A 13993-nucleotide genomic window follows, 5' to 3' on the forward strand; every position below is an offset into this window, starting at 1 on the left:
ACAGTATTTTAAGTTTTTTGGGGTTTTGGTTTTTTTTGTTTTTTTTTTTTTACACTTGCCACAGGAATTCGTAGGCGCTAGAGCTGCCGCTCTGCTGCTCGGTGACTCCTCCGCGAAAGGCCTCAGTGCGAAACAAAAGGAAACATCCCTGTCTCCAGCTGAGCCCCACGGCGAGCCTGGGCAACCCAGCAGCGAGCCCAGGCCTGGCACGGGCTCAGTGGGGGCAAAGTGCAGTGGGGGTGGTGGAGGTGGTGGTGGGATGTAATTTAATCTTTTCATTTAAAAAGGTCACGGATACCGTGTGGCTTGACCTCTTAAGTGGACGTATCCCCGGGATTTCTTGTTTGCTGTCACTCACGATGCTCAGTTGGGTTTTTTTGAGCATCTGAATTATAGAATCATAGAATCACAGAACGGTTTAGGTCAGAAGGGACCTTAAAGATCATCTAGCTCCAACCCCCCTGCCATGGTGGGGGTTGACATCTTCAACTAGACCAAGTTGCCCAAAGCCCATCCAACCTGGCCTTGAACGCTTCCAGGGATGGGGCATCCACAGCTTCTCTGGGCAACTTGTTCCAGTGTCTCACCACCTTCACAGTGAAAAATTTCTTCCTAATATCTGTTCTAAATCTATCCTCTTCTAGTTTGAAACCATTACCGTTCATCCTATCACTACCTTGTGAAAATTCCCGTTCCAGCTTTCTTGTAGGCGCCCTTCAGACACCAGAAAGCTGCTATAAGGTCTCCCCAGAGCCTTCTCTTCTCCAGGCTGAGAACCCCCAACTCTCTCAGCCTTTCCTCATAGGAGAGGTGCTCCAGCCCTCTGATCATCTTCATGACCCTCCTCTGGACCCGCTTGAACAGGTCCACATCCTTCTTATGTTGGGGGCTCCAGAGCTGGATGCAGTACTCCAGGTGGGGTCTCATGAGAGCAGAGTAGAGGGGTGGAATCACCTCCCTCAACCTGCTGGCCACGCTTCTTTAGATGCAGCCCAGGATATGGGCTAGTGGGATCCATAGGCCATTTGGGTTGGCAGGGGATGTTCATCTGCACCTCTCTGCTCATTCTAACATTGTGCATGGGAAGCTTTCAAGGGCTACAGCTGGCTATGTGTGTCTGTCCGTGTGTCTATCCATGTCAGTGTTTCCTTCATGCACCGTGTGGACATCCTGCCTCTACATGCGTGTCTGTGTGTGCGCTCTTAGATGCCAGAAAATAAACAGTGTGGGACCCCTTTGGGGCTGACATAGTCAAACAGAGAGCAGAGTATCCTTCGTAAGGCTGGAAGCAGAGAAAAAAACCCCACCAACTGCAAAAACAGCGTGAAGGAGGGACGTCTGGGTTGTGCCTTGCCCTGCTTGCCCAGTGGCCCAGCTCCAGTTACCTGGACAGGCAATGGCACTGGAGGGTGGAGCTGTTAAACTGGGGAGACCCTGCCCTATGGGACCCCATAACCCGCCTGGACGCTGTCCTGTGTAACGTGCTGTAGGTGACCCTGCTCTGGCAGGAGGGTTGGACTAGATGATCTCCAGAGGTCCCTTCCAACCCTAACAATTCTGTGAATTCTGTGAAGGCTGGAAGCAGAGAAAAAAACCCCACCAACTGCAAAAACAGCGTGAAGGAGGGACGTCTGGGTTGTGCCTTGCCCTGCTTGCCCAGTGGCCCAGCTCCAGTTACCTGGACAGGCAATGGCACTGGAGGGTGGAGCTGTTAAACTGGGGAGACCCTGCCCTATGGGACCCCATCTCATGCCGGGGCAGTGCCTAAGCTAACCACCTCTGCCATAGCAATTTTTCATTTACAGTACGTGCCTCCGTTTATATTTCTCTTCCCCTCTTTTCTCCATTTTGCTTGTCTGGTGGGTCTTGCTCAGTTGTAGCACCCTACTGACGTGTCCCACCATCTTAAACCTTCTGGGATCTCGACAGCAGAGGGATCTCGACACCAGAGACCAGATGATAACACTCTCCCACTACAGCTCATCCCAGCTCTGCGTGCCCCAAAGAGGCAGGCCCCTGCAGTTGATTTCCTATACTTGCCTCTCGTCTGTGCTCTGCTCCATAACTGCGAAAATCTTTGCTATTTCTCACGTCTAAGTCCCCTCCCTCGTGGGTCCAGTAGCTTAAAAACCATCATCAAGCAACACGAAAGCGGAGAAAACTCAGGCCCCACCGACCGTCTTGCATCCGCGCGCTTGGGGACCGAATCCCAGAGACGCTATCCCCATTTTCCTTCGCTTCAACCCAAATTCATCCTTCCTGTCGATCGCTGTCGGTAACAATCAAGCCTTAAACAAAAATTGAGCAGGCATAGTTGCCGCTGAAAATAAACACAATCACAGCTCATTAAATCAGAAGCGAAGCCTACTGTGCAACTTCCTAAACTAGGGCATATTCCAGCCTGCTCTCGAATGACATACTGTTGTAGGTTGGGGCTAATAATAAGATTATGATCCTCTTCATTAGCAAGTATTTTGTTACACCAAAAATCTCGTGAATGGATATGTCTATCTTGGCAAAATGTGAGAATCCCAGCCTTTGATCTCAACCCTCCGTTTAGCATCGCGGCTCGAAAAAGACAGATTTATTTTAAGGCCCCTGTGCTCATCTCCCGTGGGAAAACGTGCCAGGGAGGGAGCGCTCACCCGGGAAGAGCTGCTGCTCGCTGAGGTTCGGCTCGTTTGAGCTGCTTCCCCGCGGCTGAGGAGAGGGTAGCAGCTTTCCCCTCATCCTCGTACCCATCTGAGCGCCCGATTGCTCCTTCCCCGGGATGCCAACGGAAGGATGGAGGGAGGCTGTGCAATTTTGGCTAGCAAAAGGGCAGCCGAGGACGCGGTGTCGAGGAGGAGCGTTAGCAAAGGCACTGTCGGTGTGAGAATGAGTAGGTGTAATTGATAACGTCTACGCTGGATATTTGCAGAGGTACCTTCACTCCAGCTGCCACAAGGGCAACATGTGGTGAAGTGCAGTATCACCCCTGGGAAGATGCAGGATGGGGTCAGAGGGCTCTCCCCCACCCGACTGATGGGGCGGCGGTGGCCCTGGCAGGTTTGGGCTTGGGCAAGACTCCCGTGACCCCGAGCAATGGTGCCAACCACGAGCCGATCTGCAGGGATGGGCGCCCGGTTGCTGGTCCTCGGCAGGTTGGGGTGTGAGATGGGTCCTGCTCGTATGGGGAGATGTGGGTGGGGGAACTGGTCTTTCGGGGGGGAGCCATTCTGCCCAAACCCTGGGAGAGAAGCTGTGCTGCGTTTCTTTCTCAAGTCAAGGTGCAAATCCCCCAAGTAATCCTCCACACATCTTTTTCTCATGCAGCGAACAATCCCGAGTTTTATTCTTTTTTCCCCCCCAACTCAGAGCATCGCTGCCTCTTCTTTTGTTCCACAGGCAGAGGAAGAGCAGCATGAAATTTCAAGCAGGCAGAAGAGAAAAAAAAAAAGAATGTTCCCGTTAGACGATTTGCAGCTTACCACCTCTAGTTAACCCCTATGTTCATGCTTTGCCTTTTGTGTGGGCGGATATCTGTTTTCCTTGGAGGGTGTGGGGAGCACATCTTTTGCCGTTTGATTGATTAGGTGACAAGAGAGAGAACAGGATTTTTTTATTTTTTTATTTTTTAAAGACAGATGCAAATCCGAGCAAACAGCCCAGCATTCAGTGGCTCCAGACGCTCGCTGCAGTGCGCAAAGACGAGTGCAATAGCCAGTGTTTGCAGGGCTTAGGACAAAAAAAACCCACCCCAACAAACGTGACTTGCCTTTCACCAGCTGAATTCTTCATCTGCAATAAAGATGACGATGATACCAGTGTCTGAGCTGAGTCTCCTCTCTAAATAACGTGTGTGTGCTCAGCTGGATTAAGCCAACTTCTGAGACTGGAAATCATAATAACAGTCTTTTACAGGACAGCCTTTCTGGTCGTCTAATACTATTATCCTCCGGGCTGAAAAGCATTCCAGAGTACTTGGAGTGCTACGATGAATGTGAGGTTGCTTAGCTGATAGTACCGGCTTGTCTCAAGGAAGCACATTTTCTCATTATTTTTCGGTTTAAAGAAAAAGTTTAGAAGGAGAAATGGAAATATTAAAAATGAGAAGGATTTGCTGATGCTGTGTGCCTTTCTCTAAGGCTCTTGTGGTGACTTATGCGTTTTATCTTCATTTCCTAAGTATCCCAAATAGTTATTTGAACTCCTCAACAGCCTAAAAGGAAATTTGTGAGGGCTACTGGGACCAGGCACCTGATTCACTGCTCCGCTTTTCCATGGTTTTACACCACCGTAGCTTGGTGGTGATTCAGGTCCTGCCTACTTGATGTCTCTTCAAAATAACCAAGGTCCTTTGGCGAAAAAGTCCTACAGAAAAATAAGATTTTGGCTGTGTTATTTAACCCATGATGGCCTGAGGGTTTTGAGAAACTCTAAGGATTCTTGCTGGCAGTGAGACTGAAGGATGAAAACCCATGTATGGATGTCATCACCACAGCTCTCGTCTCTGCAGTGGCCGTGGACGTTGCAGTGCCCCTGGGATGCTCGCTTTTCCTCCTCTCTCCCCCTGCCCTGTGCTCAGGGTGCGCTGACACCATCCTCCCTTCTTTGACCAGCAACACATGAAATTTCAAACACCAAAACCATTATTTTGCCTGGTAGGCTGTGAAATTCTCCTTGGAAAGCCCTACAACGTCCCCTGCTCTGATGCTACTCTCCAGAGAAGATGGGCATCCCTGTTTGGGGTGTGTTCCCGTTTGGGGTGCATCCCCAGCAGGATGGCATGGCGCATCTGAGCTGGCCCTGCTTGAAAGGATGGCCCAAGACATGCTTGGCACAGGACCTCGCTCATCCCGAATCCTTCCTCTTCTCTCCTGTGATCAGGGGAGGACATATGGCCCATCACGGTTTGCTCTTCCTCACCCCAGGACACTAAAGGCCGATTTGTTTTTCCCTAGGGCTGAATCCCATCTATCCATATGTCTTCATCTTATTCTTCCTAATTTAGCTAGTGCTGTGCCTTCTGTTTTCCTTGAATTAAAGAAATAAAATAAAATAACTAACCGTCATTACATGCTTTCATTCCTACCTCTAACGATGTGGTCTCTTTTGTAGCTATTCTGTGTAAATTGCTCATGGGCTACTTTCTTGCTTAACCTCCAACCACAGCTTTGTGCTTTGGAGGTAGTTATTATCTTAAACAACTTGGTAGCATCAATCTGTTTCTTTCCCAGAGGCTTCTTTACACTTTGATGAGAAATCTGCTAAGTTTCTTTTTGCTTTGTAGCAAAGGCCGAGCCTGTTTTTTTTTTTTTCTTTCCCTCATCCAAAAGCACCCATGAATCAACTATATTTCTCTTTTTCAATCTATGCACTGTTCTTCTAATAATTTCATGACCCGACTTTAGAGAATATTTCCAATAAGATTGTCCCAAGGCGCCTGCAGTGCCAGAAAGTTTTTCACAAATACCATCTCCTGAAATATATATTTTACTTACCCTTCTGACAATACTTTAAACACTTTTTTTTTGCCTTCATTACCTCTGTGAGACATTTGTGTGGGTTGATTCCAGCAAGTTTAATCCTTATTCATCTATGCCCTGGTCTTTTATTTGGCCTCTTACATCAGGCTTTTTTTTGATGCAATCTATAATACTTCTTCCCCTGGATTCAGTTCTCTACTTAAACAAAAAAAAAAATCTTCCAAAAAAGCCTCCCTCACATCAGATTTAAGAAATGAAACCTGGGAGAGTGGAAGGACCAATAAAATCCCATGTCTCCTGCTAAACTTTAGTGCTGCGTTGATTTTTTTTTTTCTTTTTTTGTCCTTTCATATCCTTTTCCTGGAGATTGCTGGTCTTCAGAAATGATCGTGGAGCCTATGACATGTCCATCAAGGTGGTCCAGGGCCTCTCTGTTCCTCACTGAAGGCTGTGAGAGCTGCATTCTCTCTGAGGACCTCTGTGCTTAGGGTAGGACACAGCGGACAAACTGAGTAAGTTCTGACTGGAAAATCCAGCAGAAGGTGCCGTGGCTCAACTGGAGCCATGAACCACTTGAATAAGTATTTCCCTGAGAGGTAAAAGATGGGGTAGAGAGACACCAAGAGCAATCATCATTTCTGGGCACTCCCAGTCCTCCCTCCCTGGCTTTCCTCACACAATCAAGCTCTAGCAACAACGATGATAATAATTGCGGCCTGGTTAGGGCCAAATCTCCTTTCCCAAAGACATGATTTGATAAGCCTGGAGCAATGGGGTCCTCATGCATGTTGTGTGGACTGCTGAGGGGAGCAAATGATGGAGAAATAGCATGAAAAAGGCTGAGGGCCTTTCACCTTGGACAGCCTGGAAAAGCGAGGGAAAGAAGGAGGAATGGCAGCCTGTGGACCTGGAGGCAAGGTGAGGTGGGAGAAGGGATGGTGACCTCCCAGGAAGAGTTGGCTGCCGTGGGACTCACAACCATGTCTGTCCCCAGGACTCCCAGCACAGCCCTGTTTCTCAGGGCTTGTCCCACGGTGCCATGAGCAGCCATTTCCATGGCGTTCCCTAATCCGAAAAGGGGGAACTGTCAAATAATTTAAGCTCCACATGTTACAGCCTGTCTGCTCTGGGCCATGCACGGCATGGGGGAGAGCTGAGGAGCCGGAAAACACCACCGCAGGAAAACGGACTAATTGGAGAGGGGGTAGCAGTGGCCTCCATCCACCAACTTCTCCTTCATTGGGTCCTGTGAGTGCAAGATTGAAGCCCAGCCCCACCGCCAGGCTAGGGGGATGTCAGGGAGGGCTGAGGGTGGGTTTGGCCTTTCCCTGCTCCTTGCTGGCAAGTCTTTCTCTGTGCTGACACACCTTCTGGTTGTTGCCTCAAGCTGCTCACCTGTCCTCGCACAGTCTGGCAGAGAGAGTAAGGACTTGTCTCCAGGCAGTTTTGGGGCTGGTTTTGGGGAAGAAGAATAGCTAGCTTGCAGAGAACTAGATAAATGTTCTGCAGTATTACGTAGGTGGAGAGAACTGCCTCGCAGCTGCTCTGTCTTCCTCTCTTTGGAGGTCCCCACTGTACATGGCCTCGGTGGCCCAGAGGAGATGCTTAAGGCAGCTGATTTCCTTACCACTGCCCACAGAAAGCCAAACTTGTCCCTGGCCATGACCACAAGATGATTCCCTCCTCCTGCAAGGAGGTGGCTGCAGCTGCCCCAGATCTTCCTGTGGCCGTAAGGGAAGCCCACCCTTCCCGGCTGAGACCAGCAAGTGGCTCTGTGGGAGTAACATCCTCTGTCCAAACTTGGCCTGATGAAAAGAGCTTTGTTCCCCCACTGCCTGTGCTTGTTGGCACTAAAGAAACCTTCCTCCCAGTTGTGGCAATACTGGTTTTAAGGATGGATGTGACTGGCTTCGTGGTCAAGATGCAGCTGGGTGGTCCCTCGTGTGATGAATTAGTTAATGTGTGAAGAGGTCGGAGGAAGGCATAAAGCACTGCGCATTTCTCTCACCCTCTGAGGATAATGCCTTTTAAAGATGAACTTGGGTTTGCCTGCAATGTGATTTATTTATTTTTTTTTAAGCCTGTTAGCATATTTTCCTCAAGGGATGGAAAATCCTCAGAAAAAGGATCCTTACACCAGAACAGAGATCTCCGTTGTACAATGAAGGTCTGGGCTCACACCCAGCCTTCCACACTGATTGCAGCACATTGTATGGTGGGAACATCATGCAAGAGGTCACCTTCCCAGCTCCAGAAGATGCCTCATGCCAGCCTCTTCTCCACACCTACAAGTCACCAAGTGCCTACAAGGGCAGTTTGTAGAGCAGCTGGGGTTATAAGTGGTAGGTAGCTGGTATGGAGAAGGCTTTATAAGACAGTTCTCAACCTCAGCCATTTCCAGGCCTGTGCTTGGTTTGGTACGTCTGCATAGTGTGAGGTGGAATAATGTTGAGGTAGTTGAGAAGTACATCTGGGACTCCTGTTGATCCCCAAGGAAGAGCTTTCTGGTTCAGAGTCTCGTCTCCACATGGCTGCACAGTGGAGGACTGTATGAAGAGGTGCAGAGAAAGTGTGGGAGCAAATGACCCTGCCACAGGACTGGATTGACTGGATGAAGTGCCAGCTCTGGCTCCTCTATGCCACCTCTGAGTCTGACCTACAACCTCCCATTTAAAAAGGAAAAAGCTCTTGATTGTTCTCAACTTTGAGAGAAAACACCATGTTTCATGTGAATAGACACGTGTGTGTGTGTGTGTGTGTGTGTGTGTGTTGGGCAGGGTCAGATGGCTGAGGCAGGACTTTCTTCAGCATCCCCATCGTACCTAGAAGGTGTGACACAGCAAACAAATATGAGACAAACTCCTCCTTTCATCTCACAGAATCACAGAATGGTAGGTGTTGGAAGAGACCTCTGGAGATCATCTAGTCCAATCCCCCTGCCAGAGCAGAGTCACCTAGAGCTGGTTACACAGGATGGCGTCCAGGTGGGTTTTGAATGTCTCCAGAGTTGGAGACTCCACCACCTCTCTGGGCAGGCTGTGCCAGTGCTCTGCCACCCTCAAAGTAAAGCAGTTCCTCCTCATGTTTATATGGAAATTCCTATGTTCAAGTTTGTGCCTGTTACCTCTTGTCCTATCACTGGGCACCACTGAAAAATGACTGTCCCCATCCCCCTGGCACCGTCCCTTTAAGTATTTATAAGTATCAATAAGATCCCCCCTCAGTCTTCTTTTCTCTAGACTAAAAAGATCCAAGCCCCTCAGCCTTTCCTTATAAGAAAGATGCTCCGGTCCCCTAATTATTTCCTTCTGTTACACTGAGCAGTGAGTGCTAACAGAGGTGCCAGCAGCTGCAGCCATCCTGGCCATGGGACAGGTTGGAAATGTTTTGCACTTGGTGTGAGAAAGCTCTGGGGCTTCCTTGTCCTTGTCACAGTTCATGCTGTTTTCTCTAGGAGGAGCCTTCCTGGAGAAGGGATGGGTTGTGTCATGGCTCAGAGATTTAGAGAGTAATGGAGACCCCGTTCTCCCAGGCTGGGGGACAGCATCCCCACCTGGATGGGTGCATGCCACCCAGGTTTTCCCAGCACTGCTCGGTGCCGCAGGTGCTGGTATAGCTGGGTAGTGGAGCTGAGAGCATGTGTCCTTGTCTGTGTGGGTGTCTGCGGCACCTTTTTTTTTTCTCTCACCGCAGCACAAATCGCAGGGGCGCTACTTAGATTTGCTCTGACATTGTGATGGGGGACCCCAGAGACTGACGCTGTTTACGCTGGTGAGGCCCGACGTCCTCGTGGCATTTGAGCTGGGTCACCGCAGATTCAAATTGTTGTTGATTTTTATTCTGTGTTTAACCAGGAGACCCAGACTCGAGGCTCAACTGGGGCATGGTGGCTGGTTCCCGTGGGGTCCACCCTTCAGCCAGTTTTACAGCTGAGTTGGCCGAGGTGCAGAGAGGTCAAAAGCCCCGAGTGAAACACGCCGAACGGGCGGCTCATTAAGGGCTGAACTCCGGACCTGTGTTCCCAGCCCTCTCCTCTAATCACCATGCAAGACGTGGGACACCCTCACGGGGCTGAGGCTGATGAAAGAAGAGTCAACAGCTTTATTTTGCAGCTTTATTAGCAAAAAGAAATAAAGCCAACGTGCCCGACTCTATTATTGAACCAGTAATCTCTGCGTGCTTGCAGCCAGAGCTTCCCAGCCATTTAACTGGGAGGCTGAACAATAAAATATGTTCGGTCCGAAATGGCTAAAGCGGAGGCAAAGCGGGAGCTAAGCTGTCTAATTGGAGAGGTTGCAGCGGGAATCTCACCCCAGGGGTCTGTCCCTTGGGATTAGCGGTTTGCTGACATCTGGGTTGCGTGGTGCTGCTGCCTTGCCCTGGGTCCCACCGGGGCGGATGGCAGGGATCCAGGGAGCCAAAAAAAAAACCCAACTCAAACTCATACAACAGGGAAGATAAAGCTTTTTCTGCTGTCAACATGGACGCCTTTGGGAGAAAGAAACTGGCAGCTTCTACCCAGAGACGTGCAGTTGTGACTTGTCTTGGCTTGCGGAATCACAGAAGGAAAAAGCAGTGATGGCGAAATACATTCTCCTCTCCTGATGCCAGGGGTTGTCCTGACGGAGATATACCCCCAACTGCCTTGTCCCATCCAATTTTAAAGGCCTGGGGGTCTTATGTCAACTACTCAGGATGGCTCCTTCATGGAGAACGCACAAGCGCCTGCTGCACGTTGCACCCTCTCCTGTTTTGGCACAGACGTTCCTCCTCCAGGACCAAGCCAGGTCTCTCTCTGACCAGGGATGTTCCTGTGTTTGCGGCATGCCATGGTCTTAGGGGAGGGCCCCTGCTTCCGCCTGTATCCTTTTCCAGCTGTGGGCAATACTGAGCTCTGGGCCACTATCAGGGACAGATAGATTCACTTTCCCTAAATCATAGAATGGTTTAGGTTGGAAGGGACCTTGAAGATCATTGAGTTCCACCCCCCCTGCCATGGGCAGGGACATCTCCCACCAGACCTGGTTGCTCAAAGTCCCATCCAGCTTAGTCTTGAACACCTCCACGCATGGAGCTTCAACAACTTCTCTGGGCAACCTGTTCCAGTGCTTCAGCACCCTCACAGTGAAAAATTTTGTCCTAATATCTAATCTAAACCTGCCCTCTTCCAGTTTGAAGCCATTTCCCCTCGTCCTATCACTACATGCTCCAGTAACAAGTCCTTCCCCAGCTCTCCTGTAGGCCCCCTTTAGGTACTGGAAGGCTGCAACAAGGTCTCCCTGGAGCTTTCTTTTCTCCAGGCTGAACAACCCCAACTCTGTCAGCCTGTCTTCATAGGAGAGGTGCTCCAGCCCTTGGATCATCTTTGTGGACCTCCTCTGGACCCGCTCCAACAGGTTCATATCTTTCCTGTGTTGGGGGCTCCAGAGCTGGACGCAGTACTCCAGGTGGGGTCTCACCAGAGTAGAGTAGAGGGGCAGAATCACCTCCCTAAATAAGGTACCTGAACTAGTTAAGAGAAAGAGGCAGCAGCTAGAAGTTGGAGGAATTGCCATTTGGAGACCTCTATTTCTTTCCCTCATCCTGTGGACAGGACATTGCTGGTTGCTAGTTCAGATGCAGACCTTTGGGGGCCACCAGATAGTTGAGATGCGTCCCCACTATCAGCCATTGTCATGAATTCGTGCTTGCCTCTCCCTCTGGTAGTCCATCAAGATGAAACCAGTCAACACGCCAGCTTCTGTCCCCCTGCTTCCTCTTCCCCCTGTGATTCTGTTGGAGTCATATACTGATGCAGATGAAAAACTGAATATGGTAAAGTAAAAAGAAAAAAGGGTGCCAACGTGCTAGAGTCAAGGGACTGAGTTGGACACATAGGCTAGGGACACCCTAGGAGGGACACCATCCCAGGTCAGCTGCTCCATGGCCATGTGCAGAGTCTCGCAGAGGCTCAGAGCCTGCCGTAAATCTAGCTAAAGTACTCAGCCTGTTTTGAAATCCACCCACAGCCTTACTTTTTACAAACTCAGGAAGAAAATGGCAAATTAATCCTTTTTTAAAAAGGATGAGTCGGTTCCTTGTCATTCTCTGTGCAGCTCAGGATATGATAGTTCCTGCTGCATAAATACAGATTGTTTCTTTTCACAACTTCCCTTTCATCAGACTGCTAGGAAGGCCTGGAGGTTGTTAAAAAATGTGAAAGAAACTTGCTTCCCAATTAAGGTCAATCTCTTTTATCAGAGTCTTTGCATATAAACTTCACTTTCAGGAGGATTTCTATAAACTCCATCCCCGGCTCTGACAAATTGGGAGATGCCCAAATCTCCAAAGGAGCTGGAGAAGCGGCTGACTTCTTTCCCGGCTCGCAGCGCAAAGCAGGGATCTGATCTGTCATGATGACTGAGAACATGTCACAACAATCTGTTTGCATTCTTCAGGAAAGAAAAACATCTTTCTCTCCCCGAGCTGTAAGCTAATTTGGAGATTTTGCAAGCTGACATGCAACCTGATTAAAATGACCCCAGGCCAACAATTCTTCTTAGGCAACTCCACAATTAAAGTCTAGACCTATCTGTAGCCCAGTTTTTTTTTTTGGTTGTTTTTTTTTTTTATCTTCAAATCCCTTTTAGGGAGGACAGAGTTCTGTGTTTTTATTTTTAAATCTACATATTTGGAATTTTTCTTTTACACTTTGCTTCTACTGTAGCAGAATGTGCTAAGGGGATCTATATTTTTTCACATATTGAGCAGATGAAACTCGTACACAGAAGCCTCAGTTTCTTGCCTGCTAGAAAAATATACTGAATATCCGAGGAAATAATACATGAATAAACTCGAGGACTCTAAGAAATACCCAAGGCACTTTGTGGCCTACATAAAGCTGCCCTCCAGGGTAAAAATGTTGTGCCCTCAATTTTCCAAAGTCAGTGGATATTTTTGTAATGACTATCGTACTACTACTCAAATCACTTTTTGGCTTTTTGCAATTAGTTAAGCAGTGGGATCGGTTTATTAATCCGCCGAGTTTTTGTGAACGCAGCAATTTGTCAAGCAGCAAGCAATGAAAAATAAATGGGCGCCTTCTGGCAGGACGTTTGTCAGATGGTGAGCAACCCCTGAGTTTAACTCGGTGGTTTGGGGAGAGTTGGTAATTTGTCCATGAATGTTTTAATGCCCATTTCTTTAAAAAATCACTGTCACGGTCGTTTTTCCAAGGTAAATCCAAGAGAGATTTCTCATCTTTCCTGATTTGGCTCAGCCAGGATCATCGTCTGGCTTGTAGCTTGTCAACTGGCTAAACTGATTGACAACTTGTGTTTTGTTAATGCTCTTCACAGTGTAATGAGATCCCCTAAAGGGCTTTATTTATTAATTCAAATTATATACTTTTGAATCACATATTAAACTGAAGAAACTTGCAGACTAACTTGCCAGAGTCACCAAAATATCCTGTACAGCCATGTTTTTTTGATATCGGTTCCAGGCCACCTAGCCAGGGTGGGAGGTTTTCTGGATGCAAGGGTGAGACGGTGGTAGGGGACACTGGTGGCTTTATGCTGGGGACCCACGGTGGGTCCTTGCATGCCTGTCCCCAGCACAGGTGGCTCATTGCCTTGATGTTTTTCTAGCTGCTTGGCGGGGTTGAACACATGAGCTTTTTTTTCACCAGATTGCATGACCCTGCCTTGGCTTTAGCCCTTGCAAGACTCTTCCTCTTGGACCACTTTGAGAAGAATTTGCCTCCTGGCCCATTTCTTTCTGCAGACATTGCTCCAGTTCAAAGGTGGAAATTTCTCCTGAGGAGGTGCAGGAGACATCTCCCAGGGGCACAAACCCAGGGAAAGTAGGCTGGAAGCTGGGTCCCAGCTCCCAACCAGGCTGAGCATCCTTTCCTGCTCTCCCCGTCACCCCGGGGAGCCCCTGGCCTGCCTCACTGTGCCCTGCTGTCCTCACCTCTTATGGGGCCTCACAGTCCCAGTCCAGCGTGGGAGATGATGGAGCCCTCTCAGCAGGCATCCCTTTGGGGAATAATATCGCCTTGGGTGAGTTCACACCAAGCGGGGAAGGATGCCCTCCCTGCCCCAGCTTGACCCCAGGACCCCAGCGATGCAGGAGCTGGGTCAGAAGCTTTTTAGAACTTTGCAGCGGAACCTTGTTTTAGTGGGTGTAAAGCAGCTGCCAATTTTATGGCTGAGCCTCCTCCTACCCTGCACCAACGCCCAGGCTGCAAATCCCATCAAAATAAGGAGCTACATTAACCAGAGAGCTCGTAAATCTTGCAAAAAAAAAAAAAAAAACCAACAAAAAAAAGCGCGTGATTTTAGCATAACCCCGGCTCTGCTTTCACGGTGGAGGATGCTGGAGTCTCCTGGATCCTCTGCTTCCACTTATCACTGATGTTGCTCAAATTCTCCACCCCGTACACCCCTCCTCAGCCCCGGTTTGGGACCCTGCCCGGGCCGCGGTAGCCAGGGGAAGGACGGTCGGACCCGCACCCCCATCTAGCGGCGGGCCCGCCCGGGACG

At 49.2% G+C, this 13993-nt stretch overlaps 1 protein-coding gene across 1 annotated transcript in view; it reads right to left on the reverse strand.

Annotated features, from left to right (window-relative positions):
* Positions 1-2063, reverse strand: part of LECT1 (leukocyte cell derived chemotaxin 1) — a 16770-nt gene extending 14707 nt beyond the window's left edge. Inside the window, exon 1 of the mRNA XM_009882439.1 lies at positions 2037-2063. Within this exon, the coding sequence (XP_009880741.1) occupies positions 2037-2063 (27 nt within the window). The remainder of the gene's footprint in view (positions 1-2036) is intronic.
* Between the last annotated feature and the right edge of the window lie 11930 nt (positions 2064-13993).

This window comes from Charadrius vociferus, unplaced genomic scaffold (assembly GCF_000708025.1).
Source record: "Charadrius vociferus isolate BGI_N301 unplaced genomic scaffold, ASM70802v2 scaffold253, whole genome shotgun sequence".
Lineage (NCBI taxonomy): Eukaryota > Metazoa > Chordata > Aves > Charadriiformes > Charadriidae > Charadrius > Charadrius vociferus.